The 26,369-nt window shown below is 29.9% G+C and overlaps 3 protein-coding genes across 4 annotated transcripts; 1 reads left to right on the top strand and 2 right to left on the bottom strand.

Moving 5' to 3' along the window:
• Positions 1-1,336: 1,336 nt before the first annotated feature.
• Positions 1,337-21,995, bottom strand: LOC111686131 (probable phospholipid-transporting ATPase IA). 2 transcript variants are annotated; one of them, XM_023448437.2, is made up of 3 exons: positions 21,783-21,995; positions 13,020-13,199; positions 1,337-5,779 (listed from the first exon to the last, which is right to left on the bottom strand). In XM_023448437.2, exons 2-3 carry the CDS (start codon positions 13,037-13,039, stop codon positions 2,242-2,244), a joined length of 3,558 nt encoding a protein of 1,185 aa, XP_023304205.2. In that variant the 5' UTR covers positions 13,040-13,199; positions 21,783-21,995; the 3' UTR covers positions 1,337-2,241. The 2 variants fall into 2 exon arrangements, with proteins under 2 accessions (XP_023304205.2, XP_046808195.1); XM_046952239.1 differs by lacking the exon at positions 13,020-13,199.
• A 789-nt stretch (positions 21,996-22,784) lies between these two features.
• Positions 22,785-24,578, top strand: LOC111686133 (protein l(2)37Cc). The gene is made up of 3 exons (XM_023448439.2): positions 22,785-22,935; positions 23,157-23,599; positions 23,664-24,578. Exons 2-3 carry the CDS (start codon positions 23,168-23,170, stop codon positions 24,057-24,059), a joined length of 828 nt encoding a protein of 275 aa, XP_023304207.1. The 5' UTR covers positions 22,785-22,935; positions 23,157-23,167; the 3' UTR covers positions 24,060-24,578.
• On the bottom strand, positions 24,564-26,026 carry LOC111686132 (acyl-coenzyme A diphosphatase NUDT19-like). The gene is made up of 4 exons (XM_023448438.2): positions 25,641-26,026; positions 25,309-25,575; positions 25,164-25,245; positions 24,564-25,089 (listed from the first exon to the last, which is right to left on the bottom strand). Exons 1-4 carry the CDS (start codon positions 25,946-25,948, stop codon positions 24,679-24,681), a joined length of 1,068 nt encoding a protein of 355 aa, XP_023304206.2. The 5' UTR covers positions 25,949-26,026; the 3' UTR covers positions 24,564-24,678.
• Between the last annotated feature and the right edge of the window lie 343 nt (positions 26,027-26,369).

Below are 26,369 nucleotides of genomic sequence, written 5' to 3'. Positions count from 1 at the left end.
TTTGCTATAAGAAAATAATGTGAAACCTTTTTTTTAAATTTTCTTTAGGTTATCTTTACAACAAAAACGTTACATTTATAACAGCTTGATTGCCAATAAAGTTAAAAGTAAAAATATATGATCTATTATAAAAATGTTTGGAAATAAAATTTCCTCCCTATATATGTTTGTCCCTTGTATAGCTAATTTCAGCTAAAAATGGAAGACGGGTAGATAATATAAACTATTTGGCAGAAAACATTGAAAAATAAAAAAAAATATTTTAGAAAACAAAGTTTTCATTAGAGCCTGACAATAGTTCAGTCTATAGTTTAAACTATAGTCATTACTTTAGTTTGGACTAGACAACCAGCAGTCTTTTTTCTAATATTATCTATACTCTAGTAGTCATTTGTAGGGTATAGTTTAAAGTCTAGTCTGTAGTCTTAGTTTAGGTTACCTAACCAGAGGCTATTGACTAAACTATAGACCAAATTGTAGACTAAACTTTAGGCTATAGCCTCAGAGCGGTTTTTTAGATAAAGATAATCTCATTCATTGTTTAAACCTAGTTTAATCTATGTTTTGTGTTTTCCAGTAAACAATAACTTTTCTTAGGTCGAGTTTTTCTAATAAAGATAATCTTCATTCTTTGGTTAAACCTGGTTTAATATATGTTTCGTGTTTTCAGTAATCAGTAAAGTTACTTTTAATCTTAGTTTAACTGAGTGTTATTGGCCAATTAAACTTAAGTTATAAGTGAAAAAACACAATTAACAAAGACAATAAAATAATGATTTCGGAAATGCAAAAGCTTAATATTTTAAGTAAATTGGAATTTTCAGATTTGTTTTGCTTTATTTGTTATTGTTTTAAATGTTTATTTAACATTTTTTTCAAAATTTTCCATTTTACAAAAGTATTATTTGTAAAAAACAGCTGTTCATTGTTTATGTTTTTGAGTAAAAAGTTGGCAATACTAACAAAGTTAACTGTGCTTAAATCTAAAACTGAAAAACACAATCATCAGTTAAACTCCGCCTAAATTTGTTCCGAGTTTAGTCTAACAGCAAGTTAAGCCTAGTTTAACTGAGGAGTGAGAAACCCTTATTATCTTAGTTTAACTGAGTGTTATTGGCCAATTAAACTTAAGTTATAAGTGAGAAAACACAATTAACAAAAACAATAAAATAATGATTTTGGAAATACAAAAACTTAATATTTTAAGTAAATTGCAATTTTCAGATTTGTTTTGCTTTATTTGTTATTGTTTTAAATGTTTATTTAACATTTTTTTTCAAAATTTTCCATTTTACAAAAGTATTATTTGCAAAAAACAGCTGTTCATTGTTTATGTTTTTAATTGAAAAGTTGGCAATACTAACAAAGTTAACTGAACTTAAATTCATAATTGAAAAACACAATTATCAGTTAAAGTCCGTCAAAATTTGTTTCAAGTTTAATCTAACAGCAAGTTAAGCCTACTTTAACTAAGGATGTAGTATGAAACCCGCTCTGAATATATTAAAAACTAAACTATCGATTGTATTATAGACAATTATTTAGTTTTGACTTTAATATTGCACTGACTATAATTTTGTCTATAGTCTATTATATAGACTATTCAATAGTATATATTCTAGTCTATAGTATAGAAAAGGCAAAAGTACAATCAATACTATAGATAAGATTATAAATTATACTATAAACTAGCATATATACAAAACTAGACTATGGTCTAATCTTTAGCCTAATCTAGTTTATAGTTTAGTCTGTAAACCATTCTTTTATCTAGTCTTGACTATAGTTTAGTTTATATCCTAGTTAATAGTCTAGTTTTATAAACTAATCTATACAGCTGTCGCTGGCTTGACAATCTTTGGCCGAGTACGACTCGGGTCGTTTCTGAGCGAAGATCCAATTGTCGTTAGAACGGCTATAGTTTGTACTATTTATAGTTTAACTGCAATCTAGTAAAATGAAAGTGAGACTACTAAAAGCAGACATTTTTTTCAAAAGGCCAAATATTTATTATCTATCTATCTCCCTTTAACAGCTGTTTGACTAAGGTGTTTTCTTGAAAAGTTAATAAAAAAATCTACCGAATTTATTTTATATGTATTATGTATGATATTTATATGATATTCAAGTAAATATTTGTATGTATATGTACGTAGTAAGTAGATACTTTATGTATGTATATAATTATTTTTTTTTTTATTTATATTAAAATCTTTGTCTTGCCCAATACTGTTTACTATTCTAGTTACCACGTGGTTTTTGTTTGTTCGTATCATAAGATCGTATAATATCAGATTGTGATACAGCGCCGCCTTCCTCTTGTGAGAATGCATAACCGTGTGATAGTTCAACATCGGTATCAACCCGGGTATTGGCACGTCTTATGAAAACACTACGCAATAGGCGAGCTGTTTCGGTAAACGATGATCGTGTCTCATTCATAACATCATCGGGATCATGTTTACGTATTTCGGATTCCCGTACGGCCTCGGTAAGTGATTTGAATACGGTATTTTGTACAAGTTTAAAGATAACATCGACTAGTAGTGTAGTAATAGGTACTAACAATAAGCCAAACCAAAAGACGGGTGTGGTAAATATCATTCTTTCCATGCCCAAAAAGTTAGCTGCCACCGGTAGTACCGGCCAGAAATTGGAATATATTACAATAAAAATAAACCAAAGACCTATGGAACCCCATATGGAGCAGTGAGTTAGCCAAGTCCAAGAATTGGTAGAAAGACCAGCTTTCAAACAGACGGTAACCACCACATAGGTGTAAACAAAATTGCCTAATAAGAGATAATCGGATATTTTGCCGCTGGACCAGATAATTTCGGATTGTAGGGCACCCAGTGGCAACCAGAATAGAATGACTGAATGCAGCAAAGCATTGATGATCCACACCCAGAAAACTTGTACATTGAAAAGTTTTGCACTTTGTGAGGGCTTATAGAGGAAGGGATATTTTAACATAGTTTCAGCTGAACATACCTTTTCAAAGATACCAATGGCGAAAGGAGGTAAGGCGGTAAATACAACGTTGTATAAGCCGATAGTCCAACGTTCGAATAATATTTGTCCTGACCAGCCGGAGTAAATGGCAAACCACAATTCTATAACATAAAGACAGACATTTTTATAAAATGAATATAAAATAAGTTTGGTAATACGTCTATAATTCCAAGCTCCATGGACAAGAAGTAAACGTTTCAAGAAACGAAATTGTCCTATGGAATAATCTGAAGCGCAGGCAGCTTGTAAACCTTCGACTCCCGAAATACCAACGCCTACGTTGGCTTTTTGTATCATGGCCACATCGTTGGCACCATCACCAATGGCCAGAGTAACGGCTTTAGTGCTAGAAGTGACTAGTTCTACAACTTCGGCTTTTTGTATAGGAGACACACGACAGCAAATGACCACACGACAGCCGGTGCAAAGTTCTTGAAATTCACGTCGTAAATCACAGCTTAAAGCATATTTAAGTGTCTTGCCGTCTATGATTAGGGCTACATTACAGTTTTTATTAATGGAGGTTTGCAATTCACTCGAATGTCGATGTATAACTTCTCGTGTGGTGTCCAAGCTTTCTTCATTTAGTATTATGATATCCATATTGGGTGATATCAGTTTGCAGGAGTGGCCAATATTAATGGCGGTTTCTTGTTTGTCACCCGTTAATACCCATATATAGATGCCTGCATCCAACAGAGATGCTATTGTTTCAGGCACACCCTCTTGAAGTTTATCCTCAATAGCGGTGGCTCCCAATAGGTGTAGATTATTTTCTATTAAATTGGCTGCTTCATCTACTTTTCTTTCACGTTCATTTACAGCCGTCGAAGCCTTATGATAAGTAGCCTGCCAATCGCTGTAGACATCATCGGGAATATTCGATACGGCACAACATAGAGTACGTAGACCTTCTGCAGCAAATTCTTCCAGATGGCTGAGAGTAACATCTCTAAACGATTGACCTTCTTGGGCCAAACGCTCATAGATAACACTATCGGCACCTTTGCAATATAATTTTATATTTCCCTCGGGAGTACGAACAATTACCGACATGCGTTTACGGGTCGAGGTGAATTCTAAAACATTGAGTATTTCATAACGTTCTCGAGTGCCCAAAGCATTAATCTCGACATAATGAGGAGTGCGAGTGTCAAAAACAAAACCATATTGTTTGGCACCATCTACCAAAGCACGTTCATCAGGACTGGCAGCGTGATAGGTTATCGAACCATCAGGATTTTTCTCTGGTATAACGGTATGGCATACCGACAGTAAAACCAGAAACTCTTTTATAATATTCGCACTTTGATGTTTACTTAACAAATGCTGAACAACTAAACTTTGTTCGGGAGTATTTTCGGTCTGATACATTTGACGAGCTATAGAACATTTTTTAAAAACCATTTCATTGCGTGTCAAGGTACCGGTTTTATCGGAAAATATATACTTGACCATGCCCAATTCTTCATTTAGATTAGATGTACGAGCCATTGCAGGAGTATTTGATTCTACATGATACATTTGTATGTCACAGTTGATAAACTGAGCCTGCAGAAATCTCACCAATTCTAGGGTTACTTGCAGGGAGATGGGTATCAAATTGTTGAATAATATAAAAAATGTTAAGAGATTATAGCCAAAGTTTTTACTTTTAAAATCATCCAAACCCAAATACCAATCGGAGACAAAATAATTGCGGGTCCAGATGAAATTGAAGATGGCACTTGTTAAACAAAGCACCAATAATATCATAAATAACATTAATATCTGGGTATTGGTCAGGCGATCTACAGTGGAACGCTTTAGGGGAGCAGAGGTAGAATTTTTCATAAGTTTTGTATCGTGTCCCGTATAAACTACAATGCCAAATATCCATGAGGTGTTACGTAAAACAGCGCCTCTTTGTAAAATCTGATCGGGTCCCAAAGAAACCGCTGGTTTATCATGCTCCTTTAAAACACCATTAAATTCATACAACAATCTATTGGGCAGCTCACATTCCACCACCCCCTTTAGTTCTATCAAATCTTTAGTTTCCAATAATTTGGCTGTTGCCGGCACACCTTGTCTAATTTTCAAATTTGTTTCACCATCCAAATTTGAGGTCTCTATAAAGCACATGGCCTGAGGCTCACTAGATGACATTATTATCAAATCGGCTGGGAAAAATGTATTATTTGGAATTTTTACTATATCACCCACAGACAACTCTTCCCAGCGTACTGTCGTCCAGGCACCATCTTTTAGTTTCTCCACCGTTCTATGATTAATTTCATTATCGGCCCGATGTCTTTTATAATCTTCTACGATTTCCTTAATGCCACTCACCGATAAAATGAAAATCAATGGCACTAAAGTGGTATAACGACCCGTGGGCGATACATCGGGTATCTGCTGCAGCAAAGCAATAAGTAAGAAAAAGCAATTTGAATAACGACGAAATTGCTCGAATAGGAACGATGGTAGAAAACTTATAAAACTATATTTTGCCGTTGAAATATGATTATTGCAGAATTTTTGTATTTGCGGCCGATTAATAAAAATTACACGTTTTTCGCCATCATCTAAGTTAGCGGACGATGGTGTCCTAACATCATCGCAGGGTGTTGTCAGCGGTGGTGTACGCATATGTATGCGTCCACGTAATTCTTGCCACAAACGTTGACCCCACCACAAATGCACTTGTCGTCGTTCATGATTTAAATTTTCATTTCCGCTTCCGTTTGAGTTATTGTAGTTGTTTTCCATATTAACATTGCTTCTACAAATAGACAAAAAAAATGGAAAGAGGAGAGAAAAAAACACAAGAAATTATTAGAAAATATTGATTTTCTGTTTTAGTTTGTAAGAAAAGGAGAAGAATGTAAAAAACAAAACACAGTGTAAAGACGTGACTTGATGTTTGGGAAATAATAAACGTGAAATGCAACTTAAATTTAATTTTGTTTTAGTTAAGGTTTAAATACCAATGAATTTAAATTATAATTAACACAAAAAATTCGAGTTTCAATTGTTTTACTAATTGTTTGTTACTGATAAAAATAACACAGGCCAACAAATGTTATACTTTTCTAATGGATTCAGCCAGTTCTTAATGCGTATCTTAACTCAGAATATGTTCATCATATCAAAGTTTTCAGATATCGTGTTGTAAAGATTGAAACCCACTTTTTAGTTTATATTAAACATGGCCGAAGACATCTTTGTTCCCAAAATGTATTATTACGTCAGAATGATTCATCTGACATTTTTAAAATAAAACTGTAACCTCTATTGTTTCTATCCGACAATTTAGAATTTCAGATGACTTAACAAGTAATATTAATAAATTTGTCATCGTGCTATTATAACGTCTCAAATATGACTAAAAACCGATATTTTTCAAACTTTATGACACGATATATAAAGAAAAAACTGATGTGATGAATAAATTCCAATATATATTCAGATTTATTTTTTCTCAATTCTGTACAAAAGTGTACTTCAATGTCTGGATTAAAATTGTTGTTGGCTTGTGTAATTAAATGAAAATGCTTTAAAAAAAAGTAAAAAAAAAACTATTACGAATTTTACATTGTTTTACAGTATTAAACATGCAAATTTCTTATCATATCCATACAAAATATGTAATAGTTTTTTTTATTACTAATAAATACTAAATAAATTGTTTTAATACAGAACTAAATTGAAAGATAACTAAAATCAAACTAAAATACTAAATACTCAAATCAAATCTAAACACTGTTTTTTATTTTCCTTCATTTTTATTTAGTTACAATATGACATTTACTATTCGACCACAATTTAACACAACATATACACATACACTATATAAAAGTAGAATATATACAGTGGCGAGCAAAAGAAAACAAAATTAAATTCATAATAATTAAATATTAATCTATAGATTAAAACATATTTATTAGTGTCCGACCGAACGTTCGGGTACGGATTCGGAGTTCGGTAAAAAGTGAGGTTCGGCCAATGTTCGGTGTTCGGCGAAATTTTGACCGAACACCGTACGCCGAACTTTTTATAAAATGTTTATTTATCATAGTTTTATATCATCAAAAAGTTTTAAAAATGTTGAACATTTGTTTACAGAACTTGTCATACATTCTGGCTGTACAATAAATTTCCGATTTCATAGGTACAAAACGCCTTTTCAGTTGTAAAAATGAACTGTTTTCGGCTGATTTGAAAAACAATTAACCAGAAAGTGATTAAAAAGCTAAGAAAAGTAAAACATTTAATTTGAATTATCTAGTTTCGACTATAAATCTTTGTGATCTCATTTGTAAAATTGAAATTTTCTAGGTGCTTATTCTTAAACGACATGTCATTCAGTCAGTCTCTTAAAAGAACGATAGGAATTAACTATTGTTGCAGATTGATTGGTATTCAAAATAATCAAAATCGGTTTACATTTCGACATGGCCTCCATATAAGGTCCGCTTTAGAAAATGACTAACGTTCATAACAGGCTTAAAAATACTATGAACCAAAACTTCATATAAATCGGCAAATTGAAATTTGCGAATTGTGTTAAGTATTGTAAGTATATTATTTTTATATTATATATATTTTTTATTTATTTAGAAACTATAATTTTACTGATTCCATAAAATTTATTTTGATTTCGATCCACATTTAAAACGAAATTTTGATCACCTTGGATCATAATATGATAATGTATAACAATATTATGATAAATACAAAAATATCATGATACAATATTTTGACGGTATTTAATCATAATATGATATTTTAAAATTGTTACAATAACGATAATGTGTTTATACTACAATCATAATTTTAACCACAGCCATGTTTTTTCTCTGCGTGCTCTTACAGAGAATTAATTCATTGTCAGTGAATCGTTTAAAAAACCAATAATAAAGGTATTAAGATATATGCATTTCACAAAAATAGTTTATTATTAGAAATTTATCACTCTCTGGGATTCGGAATTAGTTGATAATTGGCCCAATTGCTAATTAAAGACCCTTTTTAAAAAATCTTTCGGATGTTCATATTTTGGTTATAAATGTTATAAATTTATTACTTTTTAATCATAAATTCGTTTTTCATTTAAGAAAAAAGTTCGGTGTTACCGAACTTTAAAAACCGAACAAAGTTCGGGTTCGGCCGAACTTTCTAATTTACTGAAGTTCGAGTTCGGTGTTCGGAAATTTTAAGTTCGGTCGGACTCTAATATTTATAAATAAAGTCAAAGTATCCAGTTTTGCAGGTTTTAACAAAATTTGGATTTTTAATATTTTGTGCAAAGTCATTTTGCTTTTATGACACTTTTTTACGTTTAAGCGTACTTTCAACCAAGGTCTCAGTGGTCCGGTGCTGAATACTAGACCATTCCGTTTGTACTCTCGACCAAAGTTCATTAAGATTTCTTGGTGTATTATCAAAGACGTTTTTTAAAAAAAAGGCCATAATTCTGTGCTGAAACCCATTTTTTACGATTTTTGCAGTGTGATTCGGATACCCATCCTGTTGGTGTATACCTCTGACTCTGGATATGCACATTCTTCTACAAAATCAGGAATATTGGAGTGAAAATGCTGAAATAATTGTCCTTTTTCATTATAGCATTTAATTTTACTAAAGAACTAAGATTCTACCAAGCCCACACCATTAGACAAGCCCACACCATGTTTCACCGTTTCTTTTACTTTTTTTTGGGTTTTAATTAGGATGGCGGTACATTAAGCACTCATATTGCCAGGTTATCACACGTTTGTCTAGAGAAAAACCCCACGACCTATACCTTCATATAGGAAGTTGGAGCATCCGGACTTAATTTCATCAAAAGTATTAATGGTCTCCACCAGAAAAAAGTTTTAGAGTTTTAATGGTTTCCACCAGTAAATATTTGAGTTTAAATTGTCTCCACCAGGTTATATCGTGAGTATTTTATGGTCTCCACCAGTTAAAAACATAACCTCACTCTGAGGTAAAACGAAAGCACCCGTTTAATGAAGACAACGCATAACTTAAAACAGTTATACGAAGTAGTGCATTAAATTAGTGCGGGGTGAGAAGTAATTCTGTCGAAAGCCCAACAACAAGCACAAGCCTAACCGTCCCCTAAGAAATAAAAACGATGACGCGAGAGTTGTTCCCCAACTCAGACCTGAATTACAAATGTTTCTTTTACTTGGAGCTTTTTTAAGCTTTCATAAGGGCGGTGCCAGTAATGTCGCTTGTCTTCAGACTGAAAACGATTAGTCTTTGTTTCATCGGACCATATAACACATTTCCATTTATCAACGCTTCAACTTTTGTGCTTCTTGCAAAATTTAAGACCATCCTTCAAATATTTTCTTTTAACGCTGGTGTTTTCTACGTTTGATATAAGACCAATTCTACGAGCTTAAGGGCTTATTTATGGCGACAGGAGGAAGTTTTTGTGTTTTTATCAGTTTGAATGTCTATAAACACTCCATAGTTTCGCACTTGTAGCACTCTTCGGTGGAAAATTCCGAATTTCTTGGCAATTTGACGAGCACAGTAATTAGTTTTTTGTCTTTTCGACCATTTGGTTGTCCAATAAACTTGATATTTTTCTTATTAAAACTAGAATATTAAAATATTTGCAAAAATTACAAATATGACTCAAAAATTCAAATTCATTGTTATTTTAAGACTTATTTGTGTTGCTAAGGGCGAGTTTCTTACTCATCAGTTAAACTAGGCTTAACTTGCTGTTAGATTAAACTCGGAACAAATTTAGGCGGACTTTAACCGATGATTGTGTTTTTCAGTTTTAGATTTAAGCTCAGTTAACTTTGTTAGTATTGCCAACTTTTCACTCAAAAACATAAACAATGAACAGCTGTTTTTTTGCACACACGACTTTTGAAAAATGGAAAATTTTGGAAAAATGTTAAATAAACATTTAAAACAATAATAAATAAAACAAAACAAATCAGAAAATTGCAATTTACTTAAAATATTATGTTTTTGTTCTTCCGAAATCATTGTTTTATTGTTTTTGTTAATTATGTTTTCTCACTTATAACTTGAGTTTAATTGGCCAATTACACTCAGTTAAACTAAGATAATAAGTAACTTTACTGATAACTGAAAAACACGAAACATATATTAAACCAGGTTTAACCAAGGAATGAAGATTATCTTTATCAGAAAAAACGCGCCCTAAATTAATTAAATTTAAACGTGCAAAAGTGGATACATTGACTTTTTTTAAAAAAAGTGGCTAAAACTTGAGATAAAGTTTCAATATTGCCGAATTTTCTATTGTTATATTTTCTTATTCTTTTATTGTTTATTTTCGACACTGTAAATAGATAAATACGGCTAACTAAAAAGGACTAAATGTAATTACATTTATTACTTTCTGTGTACTGTGTCTTTACAGTAATTTAGAAATATTTTTAACACACATTTTCATATACTATATATTATCTATTGGTTAGTTGGTTCGTATTAAAAAGTGCTAATCGCAGTAAACAGAATTTACAAAAATATTCTATATATAGGAATAATAAATTACTTTGTCTATAGTATTAGTATACTCTACATTGTTAACCATTTGTTAGGATGATGACGAGCAGTCACGCAAATGGACGTAGCACAGTACTAGACAATATTAACCGAAAATGTTGTATTGTAATTAAAGGCTTCTTTCCGCTTCTATAAAACGCACATACTATTTACGTGAGTTTATTAGGAAAACAACTAAAGTTGTAGTAATGTAAACAATAAATGTCAGTCAACTAGAAAGGTGTTGTAAACAGTTTGAGTACTTTTTTTCCATGTAATAATTAATTGTGTGAATATTAATTTTTAATTAAAAATAATCAGTTAAATGTAAAGGTTCTACGAGTTAATTTGTTGTAAAAATTAAATAATCACCACATTTTCATTTTATTTAGACCCTATACAAAGTACCAGGCTAATGTTGAAACATATTGATGATCAGATATACATTATTAACTTGTAGTAATCAATGACTGCAAAAAGTTAAAGAACAGAACTAAAGAGCCTAAATAATTACCATTTTTACTGAGATTTCAGTATCAGATTTAAGCTTGGTACTGAGCACTCAATTGTGGAGATAATCCCGATCTCTCAGCTGAAAGATCTATATTAAACCTGTCACCTTTCCAAAAATGCCATACAACAGCATTAATCTCCATTGTTAATCAAATCTCATATATTATAATATGAGGAATATTTTTATGGATTATGAATTATTTGAGTAAGACTTTTACTATAAAAATATAAAATATAAAACTAACCATTTAGCTATAAAGCAAAATCCTTCATTAGGTTAGTTGATTTTAAGTAAAAATATCAAAAATATCTCTTCAAAGTAGTAGAACTAATAAAGTTTAAATTATTTTTTTTATGTAATAAATATAAATCATCAAATGCAATTACTTAAATATTTAGTCTAAAACTTTTATATAAAGTATAAAATTGTAAACAAAGCTTTAATAGCACCATTTAATTTGCTTTTGTATTGCTAATGTACAAAAACAATTTTATAAGCGTGTAAAATTATAGAAATTTACTTTAATTAAAAAACGTGTAATAACGTATGTACACTAATTAAGGAATGCAGTCAACATTCCTTAAACATAATACCTATTATTAAGTTGAAAATTTTGTTCATGAAAGTGGTATATTGGGACAGGACAGTCGTTTTTGATAGTCTATAGTCTAGTTTGTAGTCTAGTCTATAGTCTAGTACATACACTAGTCCATAGTCTAGTCTATAGTCTAGTATGAAGTCTAGTCTATATTATATTCTATAGTTTTGTCTGTAGTCTACTCTATAGTATTGTCTGTTGTCTAGTCTGTAGTCTTGTCTATAGTCTATATTCTATTCTATAGTTTTGTCTGTAGTATAGTCTATAGTATAGTCTGTTGGCTAGTCTGCAGTATTTTCTATAGTGTAGTCTATAGTCTTGTCTATTATCTAGTCTATAGTCTATTCTATAGTCCAGTCTATAGTCCAGTCTATAGTCTTGTCTATTATCTAGTCTATTCTATGGTCCAGTCAATAGTCTGGTCTATAGTCTAATCTATAGTCTAGTCTATAGTCTAGTCTATAGTCTAATCTATAGTCTAGTCTATAGTCTAGTCTATAGTCTAGCCTATAGTCTAGCCTATAGTCTAGTCTATAGTCTAGTCTATAGTCTAGTCTATAGTCTAGTCTATAGTCTAGTCTATAGTCTAGTCTATAGTCTAGTCTATAGTCTAGTCTATAGTCTAGTCTATAGTCTAGTCTATAGTCTAGTCTATAGTCTAGTCTATAGTCTAGTCTATAGTCTAGTCTATAGTGTAGTCTATAGTCTAGTATATACTTTATGCTATAGTCTAGTCTATAGTAGAAATATTTTATAATATTTTGTATAGTTAAAATATTTTTGTTTTTTATTCTACCCACAAGTTGTATTAAATAATTTATTCTTGTTTGCGTTAATAATTAAAAACTAATCAAAAATTATTTTGTATACATATAAGTATACAAAAAAAATATATGTTTATGATGACGAATCACGACAAAAAACTATTTATAACTTTTTTTAATAATTTCTTCTCTATTCTATAAAAAAAAGACTTTTTGTCCAATTTGCCGCCAAATATTCATAAGGAGAAACACACAAAAAATTTTTTTAAAGAAGTTTTAGATGAAATTCTTATTATAAAATAATAGCAAAAGTATATTATTACAAATATATTTTTATTCAATTTTTTACAATTTCAAATATGCCAATTTCATAAATACCACAAAACACTTTACTATAAATAACAGAGATACTTTTCAAACACAATCAAATCTATTAATCATAAACATTTATTAAGATTATACATAAATGAAGTGCTAAACAAACAAAAGCTTATAGAAATGAATAGTCAGGCAAATAACATAATGAAAAATTTTAAATTTTGTTTATAAAATATAAGTACTATGAAGGAAATGGAACAAGAATTTTTATTGTTTAAAATACCTTAAATCTTCATAAGACATTTTGGCAAAATTTTAAATTTTGTGTTAGGCGTTTTTCCAATTTACTCGTCTCAATTTTATTTAATTTTTTTTGTTTGCAATAAGAATGCGCAGCAACTCACAAACTATTTACTTAATTATTATTTATGACTATAAACTAAAAACCGAAAATAAAGTATTGCTGTAAATAAATAAAAAGAAATGAATAAATTTTGAATTCGAAAAAGAAAAGAAAAAAAAATGAAATAGATAGTGCATTTTAGAAACGGTATGAGAATAAACAAATGTCAGCATTATTTTATCAGATACGAAGGTTACTATATGATTAATTCAGAAAGAAAATAACATTTCCATTTTGAGAGAAAATGGAAATCCTTAAGTTATATGAAGCAGAGTCAATAGTCCAGAGCATATGTTTGAAAGATTTCAAACTTGCTTTTTGTTGTATTACCAATTTTAGTAGGGATCAGACTCGTACTCTTTATTAAAAGGAAGAACTGATAATACACCTCTTGAATTTATAACGTTATTGTCATATAACAATATTAGCATACCCTGGGTGCTCCGCTACCCTAACTATGTTCAATATCGTAAAAATATCAAAAAGTACCATCGGAAAAACGAAAAAGTACAATGATCTCTCTCAATAAATTCTCATTTAATAAGGACCGTGTGTTTTCCGGTTAACCATTATAAAGAATCCATTTGAAGAATAGAAAAGTACCAAATAGTTCCCACTTCCAGAATATTATTCAGTCAAGACCATATAAGTTAAAATTAATGTTAATAGGTTGAATATTTTACAAAATTAAAAAAGTATTATTTATGAGATAAAAAGTACTAAAAAGTTGTCTCTTAAAGGATGTTATTCTAAGAGGACCGTGCATGTTTAATAATCATGTGTTTTCAGTTCATATTAAAGAACATACATAGAGTATCATTTGAAGAAAGTACCAAAAGTGGAATAAAGTTTACCTAAGTGGAAAGTACTAATAAAAAGAGTACAATGTTTACGCTTTTCGAGAATTATGTTTACAAAATGTTCGTATTTAAATCTACATATATATGACAGATAAAACTTAAACGATTCAAATCTGCATTCATTTATTTCAGAAAAATTGTGCTTTAAAAAAGGTACCAAACAATTTACTCGAATTTGGTCCTATATAGGAGTTAGTACTCGAATTCCAAAATAATATACCTTAAAGCTTATTTTGTGTGAGTAAATAAACTACTTTTTGAAATTTTATAAAAGTTGGCTAAATGAGTTTGAATAAAATTAAACTTCCCGTTTTTTCCCTTTTTGGTACTTTTTTACCCAGTGAAATAGCAAAAATTTTATTACAATAAATATTACAGAGTTAGTCCGTAATTTAATATGAATAATTCAATAAACCGAGAAAGTTTTCTTAATTTGCTAAAAAAAAGTACCATAAATACAGTTTTATCCATTTTACACCCAAAAAGGACTTAATTTTAAAAAAGTACGAAACAGGTGTCTCATAATTTTGAGATATGTATCTAAAATATTTATAAAAATTTTATTATGTTAATTAGTTTAAAAGTTATAAAGGGCTAAAAAAGGTACCAAAATCACCTTTGTTACACATTTTTACCACTTAAATGTACGAATTTCAAAAAAGTACCAGACACCCATCTGCTCATTATACCCTACACCACTATAGTGGGGAGGGTATTATAAGTTTGTGCTAATGTTTGTAACATACAAAAATATTGGTCAAATACCCACCTTTAAGTATACCGATCGATTCAGAATCATTTTTTGAGTCGATTAAGACATGTCCGTCCGTCCGTCTGTCCGGCTGGCTATCCATGTAAACCTTGTGCGCAAGGTACAGGCCGCAATTTTCAAGATAATTTGATGAAATTTGGACCAAACATGTTTTTTGGCACAGGGACGAAGCCTATTGAAAATGGATGAAATAGGTCCATTATTTCACCTAGCCCCCATACAACCGTACCTCCCGATTTTATGCCATAATTACTTCAAATATTCTACTATATCTCTAAAAGTTGGCGAAAATAAGTTTTATATAAGTATAAATGACACTGCAGATTTTCGTAAGGATCGGCCCTTTTTTGACCCTAGCCACCATACAAACCCCCCTTCAAAAAATGTCTTAAACATCTAAAATTGACTTGTAACTATTTGAATCGCAATGAAACTCAACAAAACTAACTGTTATTTAAAAATATATCCTTTTCCCAAATTTACCGATGATCGGCCCATATTTGACCTATATAAAGCCTCATTTAGAAATTTTAGTTTTTTTTATCAATAAATTGCTTAAATATTTTGGAATTATGCTTATATTCAACATAAAAGTTTCTTTATAAAAAATAAAAATTTTAAAAATATACTCATGGTGTAGGGTATTATATGGTCGGTCATGACCGACTATACCTTCCTACTTGTTTTAAGAGTAGATTCAGGTGCATTTAAAAATGTTCTTGTATCACTAATATTATGTAAGATAATTAAGAAAACCTGTTTTACCCATAAATGTGCAAAAACACATCTACTGTCAAAATTTCATGATTCTAGGTTCAGCCGTTTGGGCTGTGTGATGATGAATCAGTCAGTCAGTAATGCTACTCTTTTATATATATAGATTATAATAGTAACCCTCGTATATATGTGTTATCAAAATATAAATTTTACGATTAAAATATTTATATTATTTATATTTTAAAATAATTAGTCACAGCGATTTTTATAATTTAAGTCCAAGTATTAAGTATGGTATTTTGTTAAATATAGCTTTCCTTGTCGCTTTTTTTAAATATCGGGTATACAAATCAAATTGTTTTGCAATCTTTATTAAAAAAAAACTACTAGGTACATTGATAAGAAATATTTTTTTTATTGTCTTTATTTTGTGATAAGATTGTGTACGAAAAAGAAATTTGCTATAATTATCTATTTAACGTCATTGATATGTATGTATGTATTCTATGCATGTGATAATAATAATAATGATAAAAAAGTAAATAAATTATAATTTCTAAGTAAAGACAAGGGTTTACTTAAGGTCATATGTATGTGTAAGTATTTACGTTTATTTATAAATAAATATTGATCGAACGTTAGTGGAAATTAATTTGTGTGCTGTTGTCTCTGTATATAGGAACTCCATAATTGATTCATACATGTATGGGCCATTAAGACAACAAACAATTTACATATAAATTGTTTTTAATGAAAAAATGAATATTTAAGTTCTTTACGATAAACACATTTACGTGGTCGACAAATAATGAAAAAAGTTTTAAAAGTTCCAACAGATATAATGGTTTCTTTATTTTCACTTTGCTATAAGTCTAACCTATTATATAGAATTTATGTAGTTTTGTTTACAGTCTAGTAAAAGTCTAGATTATAATCTTCTTTTGATTATGTACTTTAGTTTAGTGTATTTTAATGGAAAGTAGTCTATAATCTAGTCTATAGTCAAGATCATAATGTAGTCTATATTCTAGTCTAAGATACAACTATTACCAGGTTATTACTGCTATATTATGGTCTAGTTTTTAGTATGGACTAAAGATTTGCCTATTGTGTGTGCTATAGATTAGTCTATAGTCTAGCTTATAGCCTGGAATATAGTCTATAGTCCATACTATAGTCTATAGGCAATAATATAGTCCATAGTATAGTAATTTTTTATCTAGTGTATTAAATGGAGTGTAGTCTATAATCTAGTCTATAGTCAAGATCATAATGTAGTCTATATTCTAGTCTAAGATACAACTATTACCAGGTTATTACTGCTATATTATGGTCTTGTCCTTTGTATGATCTAAAGATTTGCCTATAGTGTGTGCTATAGATTAGTCTATAGTCTGGATCATAATCTAGCTTATAGCCTGGAATATAGTCTATAGTTCACACTTTTTTTTACATTGCCTATAGACTAGGCAATAATATAGTCCATAGTATAGTATATTTTTATCTTGACTATAGACTATATAGTCGGAACTTTAGTCTAATTTATATTCGGAACTATTGTCTGAAATAGCCTATAGTCTGGTCTAACTTAAAATCTATAGTTTAAACTATATTATAGTCTACAGTCTGGAATATTGTCTAGTGTATAGTCTGGACCCACGTAGATCATGAGTCCTAATTCAGTTTTCGAGAGCAAATCTACGAAACTTAATTGCAGTGGTCACTAGCCACTGGCCTTTTGGGCTCCATGCTAGAAGACTAGATCTTCCTAGTAATGACTTCTGCAGATATTATAGTAAATTTTTATCTAGACTATAGACTATATAGTCGGAACTTTTTTCTGGAATAGCCTATAGTCTGGTCTAACTTATAATCTATAGTTTAGACTATATTGTAGTCTACAATCTGGACGATAGTCTAATCAGTGGTCTAGGCTATAGCCTTCTAAATGGACTATATTGTAGTCTACAGTATAGAATATTGTCTTGTCTATGTTAGAAGACTAGACCTTCCTAGTAATGACTTCTGCAGGAGTTGTTAAGACGAAGAGGAAGAAAAGAGTACTGTTCACTTTCTCTGTCAGAGAATAGATTGAATGTGCTAGCAGCCAATGTCATGCTCGACTTAACGTAGATATCTGAGGCTGACATCCAAAGGTTAGATTCCTTTATTCGTGCGACAAAATGTTTTGAATAGGAAACCAGAGTAGATGGGTCGAAGTGTAATAATACGGCGACCGTTTTCTTTCTCTTTTCAGGTATCACAAATGGATCACAACATGGACCAAAGGTGGCCCTAAAGCGAACAGCAAGGGACAGTCTGCTAACTTTACCTAACCTAACCTAGTCTGAATTTTAATCTAATATATTTAAATTTTATCTTTAAAACTTTTCATCATTCTTATTAAACAGTGCAAAAGGCGAGGTTTTCAATCACACCCCTAAGAAAAAAAAACACATTCATATTTCACAAGCATTGTACGAAAAAAAAACATAATAAATTAAAGGGAAATAAAAAAATCCTCCCAGCCCAACAGGTGGTAATAAAAAAACAAAATATAATGGGGAAATGGAAAAATTACAATAACGAAAATTAATGTAGTGTATAAACTATACTACTTGTATGTCAACAAGAAAAACAAAAAAAAAACACTGATTGTTTTTATATGATAAATTTCATAATGATTTTAATGAAAACTCCATGGAGAGATGACATTAAAAGACAGCAACAAATAATATACTAACACACTCTCTAATCTAACTCAGCCTTTTTCAAGTGTCCTTCAAAAAAATGTCCGTATGGTTTAGAAAATGTAATTATGGTTATACACAAGGTAAAGAGAATGAGAGACACGGAAAAATGTGTAATACTAAAGATAATGGAGAAAAATTGTCTTAAAAATAATCTGAATAAAATCGTCCTCATGATATCATCAACAACGTATAAAAAAAAACACACAGAGAGAAAGAGTCATAAGCAAATGTATGAATAATATGGTATTGTGGGGTAAAATACAAAAAAAAATAATGTATATTTATACAGTTAACAACAAAAAGTTTGCACAATGCATTATTATGATTGTGTTTTCAATATCAACTTTTTTAAAAAGTTAAGATTAAAATCTTTTTAACAATATGAAGTTAAATGTAAATAATTATTTAGTGTTTGTTTACTTGTTTATTATAAATTGTTATCACAATCTGCATTTAAGATAAGAAATTGTAGTATGGATGTAATTTTATTCTACAATATTACTTGTAAACACGAATTTTGTCCGAATTATTCATATTTGTAATGTAAAATATTAATAAGAAAGGTGTAGTTTTAACTACATACATATTTCTGTTTTCTTAACGAATTCGCTAAAGACGAAAGTTGAAATGTATATTTGAGATGCTGTCCTAAATAAAATTAAATAGTTTTAGGTTTAATTTCTACATTAAAAATTATTTCTTTTAGCTAATTTACAAATAATAAAAAAAACAAGAGTTGCTCTGGCACAACTGAGATAGGGATGGAGTAACAGGCTCAACGGCTACTGGTCCCGCATAGACCCCAATATGGGGACAGGGTCTCCAAGATATCCACTACATATTCAAGTATCCAGCCCACTTTACTTCACTTGGATTTATCGGCAAACTCTATTGAAGTCCCATGTCTTGGCTTGGACCTAAATTCAGAACCCCCGGATTAAATATTTTACAGGTATCACAAAGGTACCTAAAGGACCCAAGTGTGCATCTATTGTAGCCTGAACTACCAACCAACCAATTATTGTATAGTTAAAGTTGTTACAACAACAACAAACAAGAGCTTATTTAATGGGTGTAAATACTTTGGGGACCAATAACTAAAATTCAGCTGAATGCTCAACAAATGTATTTAATATTCATTAGAAAAAATATTAAAACAAATGCATATTTTTATCAGTAGAAAAAATTTTTTTCAATATCGAAATTATATTGTAGTTTTTCGAATAAATTCTGTACATTTGTTGTACTAAAATGCACAAAACTAATTATTAATATGTGGAAGTGAGTACAAAAACAAGTAAGAGTGTTATATTCGGCTGTACCGAATCTTATATACCCTTCACCATAGTATATTTTTAACATCTTAGTTTTATAAATTTAAAATTTTTTCCCGACTACATAATTATTACACCAAAAGCTAAACAAAATGAACAACAACAACGCTAAACGAAATAAAAAACAAAATACACAAGGCATTTAAACCAACAGACATCTAAACATACATAACGAAAAACACATAAACAACGAAATGAAACGAACCTACACCCAAATATGCGAATAGAATGCACAAAAACAAAATACATAACTCAATGACGCCAACAGCATTGAAACATACAAAGCAAAATACACAGCTGAATAAAACCAAATACATCTACACACACGTGTACATCTTTTTCCAATATACAGTGTTGTTGTTGCTTTTTTAACAAAGCATGACAAAAAAAAAATGACACTTTTTGATGAAATTTTCAGAGGTTGTCTCGGATTTTTGCTTATATCTCCGTTATTTACCAACCGATTTTGCTGAATTTAAATAGAGATCTTCTCGAAAGCATGTCTAACAGAATTATTGAAGATTCGTATATCGCCGATATCTGGGGTCATCTAAAAACTGATTTCAACAGACGGACAAACAGACAGACAGACAGACAGACGACTCCGCTATCTATAAGGATCCAGGAAATATATATATATATATATATATATATATATATATAATATTATATATATATATATATATATATATATATATATAATATATATATATATATATATACATATATATATATATATATATATATATAATATATATAATATATATATATATATATATATATTATATATATATATATAATATATATATATATAATATATATAATATAATATATATATAATATATATAATACATTATAGGGTCGGAAAAATATATTACAGAAATTACAAACGGATTGACAAACTTATACCTATATACCCTTCTTACGAATGTGAAGGGTATAATAAAGAGTATTTATCAATAAATAGTTTTAAAAATATTAGTTTAATATATAGTTTAATCTATACTCTAGTCATATGGGTTGGATTCCCACTTAAGAAGCGCACAAAAAACCTGATAGATGCCTAGCTGTAGTTCATCGGATTTGATGTATACTAATTTCCCATTCATTCTAGTCTATAGTCTATTAGATGCTCTAGTATATAATCTAGTATAGGTAGGTATAGTCTATTTATCTATTCTCTACACACCATTATATTCAATAGTCTAGTTCGTAGATTAGTATGTAGTCTAGTCTGAACATTAGCTGTCTTATAGTTTAGTCTAACTAGTTTTTACATCCATATTTGATATCAAAGCAAAATTTATATGGATTCATGTTATGAGTATGTATTTATGTACATGAATTTCATTTAAAAGGTGTGAGAGACATTTATTTGGCACCCACTGTATACCGTATACCTCAAGACAAGTAAAAAACGACTCCAGTCAGCCAATAAACAAACAAAAAACAGCTAAGAGCCATAAATTGTATATACATATACAGTATGAACGTTTATAAGTTTGTAGATATTAAATGTGCCATTTACAAACAGATAAGACAACGCAATAGAAAGATTTTGCCAAGAAAAAATGTAGTAGATGAATACATACATACATACATACATACATACATACATACATACATACATACATACATACATATGTATGTATGTATTAAATTTTTTTCTAACGAATCAAATATTTATAAACTCATTTTTTCGTAATGTTCATTAATGACAATAACGATGATGATAAACATGATAATGATGTTAATAATGACAACTTGGTCAAAATAAAGAAAATTAGTTGTAGTTGTTGTTATTGTTGTTATTGTTATTATTGTCAATGTGTCACGTGTCATTTAAAAAAAGTTTTTTTTTCAAAAAAAAAAAAAAATATGTAGTAAAAATGTCACTATTATTTCAAAGCTGTTTAAACAATCGATGTTTGTTTACAATCACTTCGATAAAAATATTTATAAATGAATCATTTGTTTTCATTGTTAATTTTATATTTATCATATGGACTTTTAACCACTTTTCCACTTTTTATATGATTTTTTTTGCATAAGCCACTTTTGAGAGAAATGCATGTAGTATGTATGTATTTATATATTCACTTTCATAAGTATACATATATATATGATACATATTTTTTTGCGGTCGATAATTTTTTCTTCTTCAAACTGTAAAAAAAAAAAATTGTAAAAATAAAACTTTTCATTACTTTTTCTTGACGCTTGTTTTATCTTTCAGACAACTTTAACACATTTTTATTTCGTTTTTGTATTAATTTTTTATATTTTTAGTTTTTTTTTTTTGGAAACTGAAAAACTATTTTTATTTGCAAAATTTATTTTTAATTCTTTTATGGATAAATCCGTTTCTACTTTCTTCACACAATTTGTGAAGCCAAACAACAACAGAAAACCAAAACAGAATTCGGCAAAATCCAAAGCCTAACAAATTTTATACGTCGGCGTTAGTTTTTAACAATGTCAGCGTTTTCATTAAACTTCAATTTGCCGGTTAAACATAAAATTGCTTCAATTAAAAAAAACTATTTAAATTTACAAATATTAAAATATAATAAAATTTGCTAACAATTATACAATTAAAAAATACTTAAAATATCTTATACCTCCATATAATTTAAGGGCGTCGACTTTTAACATTTAATGGCGGCATCTTTTTGATTGCATCCATTTGTTTGGCGTTGACTGAATCTTGTGTTAAATGAAATAAGTCGAAAATTCAGGAAAGGTATACATAGAAACATCAAAAAGTCGACAAAGTTTGATATAAGAAAATAATTAAAAACTGATGTTTTCTGATACAGATGGACATAGTTATTGCAACAAAGGTACATAATAACGAAATCAGTCTAAAATATTGTACTTGTCAATTCAATGCAAACATTTTAAAGGATTTTTCTTAATTTTTTTGAAATGATTAAAAAAAGAAAGTCGTATTAGATCAGGGATGTATTTTTATGTAAATACACACAAAAAAGTGAAACATATTTTACCATTTTACTTTGTTATTGTTTTATACCATAAAAAATATAAATCATAGTCTTTTATTCTTTTTTTTTGTCATACGTATGGAATTTCATTTTACTTTTTCTAAAGACGTAAAGTGCGATAATGTGAAGAGCCCTTTTATAAAGAAGTGTAAAAAAGTATTTTCTTCTGGCAACCCTTTTAATTCTTATCAGATTTTCTGCTCTCCAAATGTCAAAAGTAAAAACGATAACTTTGACATATCGTGAGAGATTTACCATCACTATTATTATCGAAAGTTTTCCTCGTTTTGCTGCCGTGCGGTGATTTTGTAATAAGAATTTTCCATTTAATTTAATAGTTTTTACGGTAAAAAAGGTAAAATTTTTCCAATGTAATCTAATAAGAGATGTAAAAAAACAAATTAAATGAAAATTTTACAAAAAAAGTGTAATTTCATCATAAAGCAAACAATTTACATGTTCGCCTTTTCGTTAGTTCTAACCTAAAAAAAATTGATGAACATCAAGTGAACTTTAATTACTGGCTTTCATTGATCGGGCTAAGATTAATATTGTTAAATTTCCTTTTGTTTACAGTTTACATAACAATGGCTGCTCAATTTTTCAACCGTATCGGCCAGTTAGGTTTGGGTGTCGCCGTCATTGGTGGTGTTGTCAATTCAGCATTATATAATGTCGAAGGTGGTCACCGTGCTGTTATTTTCGATCGTTTTACCGGTGTTAAGAATGAGGTAACCGGCGAAGGTACTCATTTCTTCATTCCCTGGGTACAACGTCCCGTTATTTACGACATTCGCTCTCAGCCCCGTAATGTTCCGGTAGTGACTGGTAGTAAGGATTTGCAAAATGTTAACATTACATTGCGTATTTTATATCGCCCCATTCCCGATCAATTGCCCAAGATTTACACAATCTTGGGTCAAGATTACGACGAAAGAGTTTTGCCCTCTATTGCTCCTGAAGTATTGAAGTCTGTAGTGGCTCAATTCGATGCCGGTGAATTGATTACACAGCGTGAGGTAAGGAAAATAAAATTTACTTTAAAAATATATTAACAAAAATATTCTTAATTTAATTTCTCAGATGGTTTCTCAACGCGTTTCTGAAGATTTGACCGAACGTGCTAAACAGTTCGGTTTCATTTTGGATGATATTTCCATTACACATTTGACTTTCGGCCGTGAATTCACACAAGCCGTAGAAATGAAACAGGTTGCCCAACAGGAAGCCGAAAAGGCTCGTTTCGTTGTCGAGAAGGCTGAACAACAAAAGTTGGCTGCCATTATTTCCGCTGAGGGTGATGCCTCTGCTGCTGAACTTTTGGCCAAATCCTTCGCTGAAGCCGGTGACGGTCTTGTTGAATTGCGTCGTATTGAAGCCGCTGAAGATATTGCCTACCAACTATCCAGATCCCGTGGTGTTGCTTATTTGCCTGGCAATCAGAACACTCTTCTTAATCTTCCTTCATTGGCTCAATAAATTTTGTGTTAATTATCAAAAATTAAGTTTTAGCATTTAAATGTTATATATTTACTCCAACCCCCTATGGCCTACATCTCCAAGTTATCACATAAAATTGCAAACTTTTTTCGTAAAAAAGTTTATTTTTTATTTTTGTTGTAAAGAAAACCATTTGTTTTTGGTTTGAAACTTTTTAGATTTGAGCACATTTTTTATAACAGTTTTAAGTGAAATCTGAAATAATAATTCTAATAATGATTTATAATTTTAGGAAAACATAATTAACTTGGCAAAGATTTATTTTAAATGTTTTGTGATTTGGGTTTAAAAGGATTAAATTTTTATTGTCTAAAATCCTTTCCCAAAAAAAATTGACAATATTAACTTATTTTGTATTTTTAAAACAAACATTTAAAATGAATACTTGGGCTTATTTAAAGATAATTATGTTTTATTAATTTTTCCTTTTGGTCTAAGCATTTGTTATGTCACATAATAAATAAATAAAAAAAAACAAAAATGTTTTAAAAATTTAAATATGAATTTTATTTAATAAAGTAACACAGTTGAATTTTATACTTAAAATGTACATAAATGCATTACTGGAAAACTTTGTTTATTCATCAATACATAATTTTTAATCATGTTGTTTGGGATTCGCATTCAATGGTTTCATGTGTCCACAAGAAGGTGTGTAATTCTGACGTACTACCGCATCATGGGGACTATAAAACTCGAGACGATGTATGTTCTTAACACCTTCACGGAATTCCTTGGCATCCTTTTCAATGGTTATCTGTTTATCGGAAGCATTGGGATCGTCTGGATACAAATCATCACCGGGCAAAACGCTTACTTGTCCATTTTTCAATTTGTATTGTACGGGCAGGATTACTATGCTGCCTTCCGTTGAACGTTTTTGGGCAAATTCTTTAACTTTTTCCAATTCGGTAAAGTTTAGTAGGCGCGATAATTCGTAGAATTGAGGGGGTGGTAACCAGATTTCTTTGTTGAAATACGCTTTGAGGTACTCGGCAGGAGTTTTCCACTAAGATGAAGAGAAAATTTATGAAACGTTATTTTTTGTATAAAACCTTTAATAAAAAGTTATGGAAATCTCACCGCATAGTTTGTAACTTCATGCTCTTCCGCCAAAACTTCGGGCATATTTTCTAAAGCCACCATAAAAAAGGCAGTATCAAAACTTTAATAAATAAAACAAGTTAAACTTATTCTAATGACTATAAAACAAACTCAATGCAATTACCGTTTCTTAAAAGTAGAAGGTGTAAACCAATTAGACCATTCATACAAACTCCATAAATCAGGTACAACATCTAATTCCTCACATAAGCTAAGAAATTTGCTAGCATCATTATGAACAACATTTTGCCAATGTTTGCGATCAAAGTCTTCTTTAAAATTACCATAACCTTTACCATCGGGCGATGATAACGATTTACGATCGCGACACAAAATAATACCTAACTCTTCAAAGGTTTCTCGTATGGCGGTTATTCTCAGTGATAGTTCTCTATAAGAAAAATCTGTTAACAATTTTTTTGTATAAATATATTATTAAAAACATGTACTACCCACCTTTCTAGTACATCCTTATTATCATTTTTAAAAATATTGGATATTTCACCCTTTACAGCAGTCAGAGGTTTTATTTGTGTTTTTGTTACACCCATCTTTTCGAAATGTTTATGCCATAGTGGCGTTTCATCGGCTGCCTCACAAACACCTCCCGGGAATACCGAGGAGTTGGGCATAAAAGAGGCCTTTTCATGACGATTCAAAAGTAAAGCCTTAAAATTGGCCTGGCTATCTGCAGGTAGTTTATGTTTAGCTAATACAATTAAACTAGCAGACTTGCGAAACTTAATAGCCATTTGTTTAGCCATATCTATGTAGAAATATCTAAAAACAATAAATATTGCACAACCAAACCAATATTAAACTAATGAATAAATAACAATAGTATTAGCTAAAATCTCCGCGTCATTGAATATTTTAACGGCGTTAAAAATTCAAAAAAGTTTAATTACCAAATTTATTTAAAATGCAATTAATAATTATAAAAATATTAGATATTTAATAACTAGTGGTGTTAGTAGAATATTAAAACATGTTTTATTTATAAAAATTTAGAGCATTATCTTATAATTCTCCTAATTAACAAGCAAATTTGTTTATTGCAATAATTTGTCGACTTTGTACTCTATGTTATCAGTGTTTTTACAACGAACAGCTGATGTTTGTTTACATGTGCAGTTAATTAAGTGTTGATAAATGTAAACAAATAAAAAAGTGTTGGTAAACTTA

This window comes from Lucilia cuprina, chromosome 2, assembly GCF_022045245.1.
Source record: "Lucilia cuprina isolate Lc7/37 chromosome 2, ASM2204524v1, whole genome shotgun sequence".
Classification (NCBI taxonomy): Eukaryota; Metazoa; Arthropoda; class Insecta; order Diptera; family Calliphoridae; genus Lucilia; species Lucilia cuprina.
This window is presented reverse-complemented; position numbering and strand designations above follow the sequence as displayed.

Excerpts from the sequence above, each read along its gene's own strand:
- LOC111686131 (XM_023448437.2), bottom strand. The coding sequence starts at position 13,039 with ATGTCTTATGAAGATTTAAG. Across the intron at positions 5,780-13,019 it reads ATGTCTTATGAAGATTTAAG|AAGCAATGTTAATATGGAAA; the intron begins GTATTTTAAACA and ends GTCTATTTGTAG.
- LOC111686132 (XM_023448438.2), bottom strand. The coding sequence starts at position 25,948 with ATGGCTAAACAAATGGCTATTAAGTTTCGCAAGTCTGCTAGTTTAATT. Across the intron at positions 25,576-25,640 it reads AATAAGGATGTACTAGAAAG|AGAACTATCACTGAGAATAA; the intron begins GTGGGTAGTACA and ends TTTTTCTTATAG. Across the intron at positions 25,246-25,308 it reads CCTTCTACTTTTAAGAAACG|TTTTGATACTGCCTTTTTTA; the intron begins GTAATTGCATTG and ends TATTTATTAAAG.
- LOC111686133 (XM_023448439.2), top strand. The coding sequence starts at position 23,168 with ATGGCTGCTCAATTTTTCAACCGTATCGGCCAGTTAGGTTTGGGTGTC. Across the intron at positions 23,600-23,663 it reads AATTGATTACACAGCGTGAG|ATGGTTTCTCAACGCGTTTC; the intron begins GTAAGGAAAATA and ends TTAATTTCTCAG.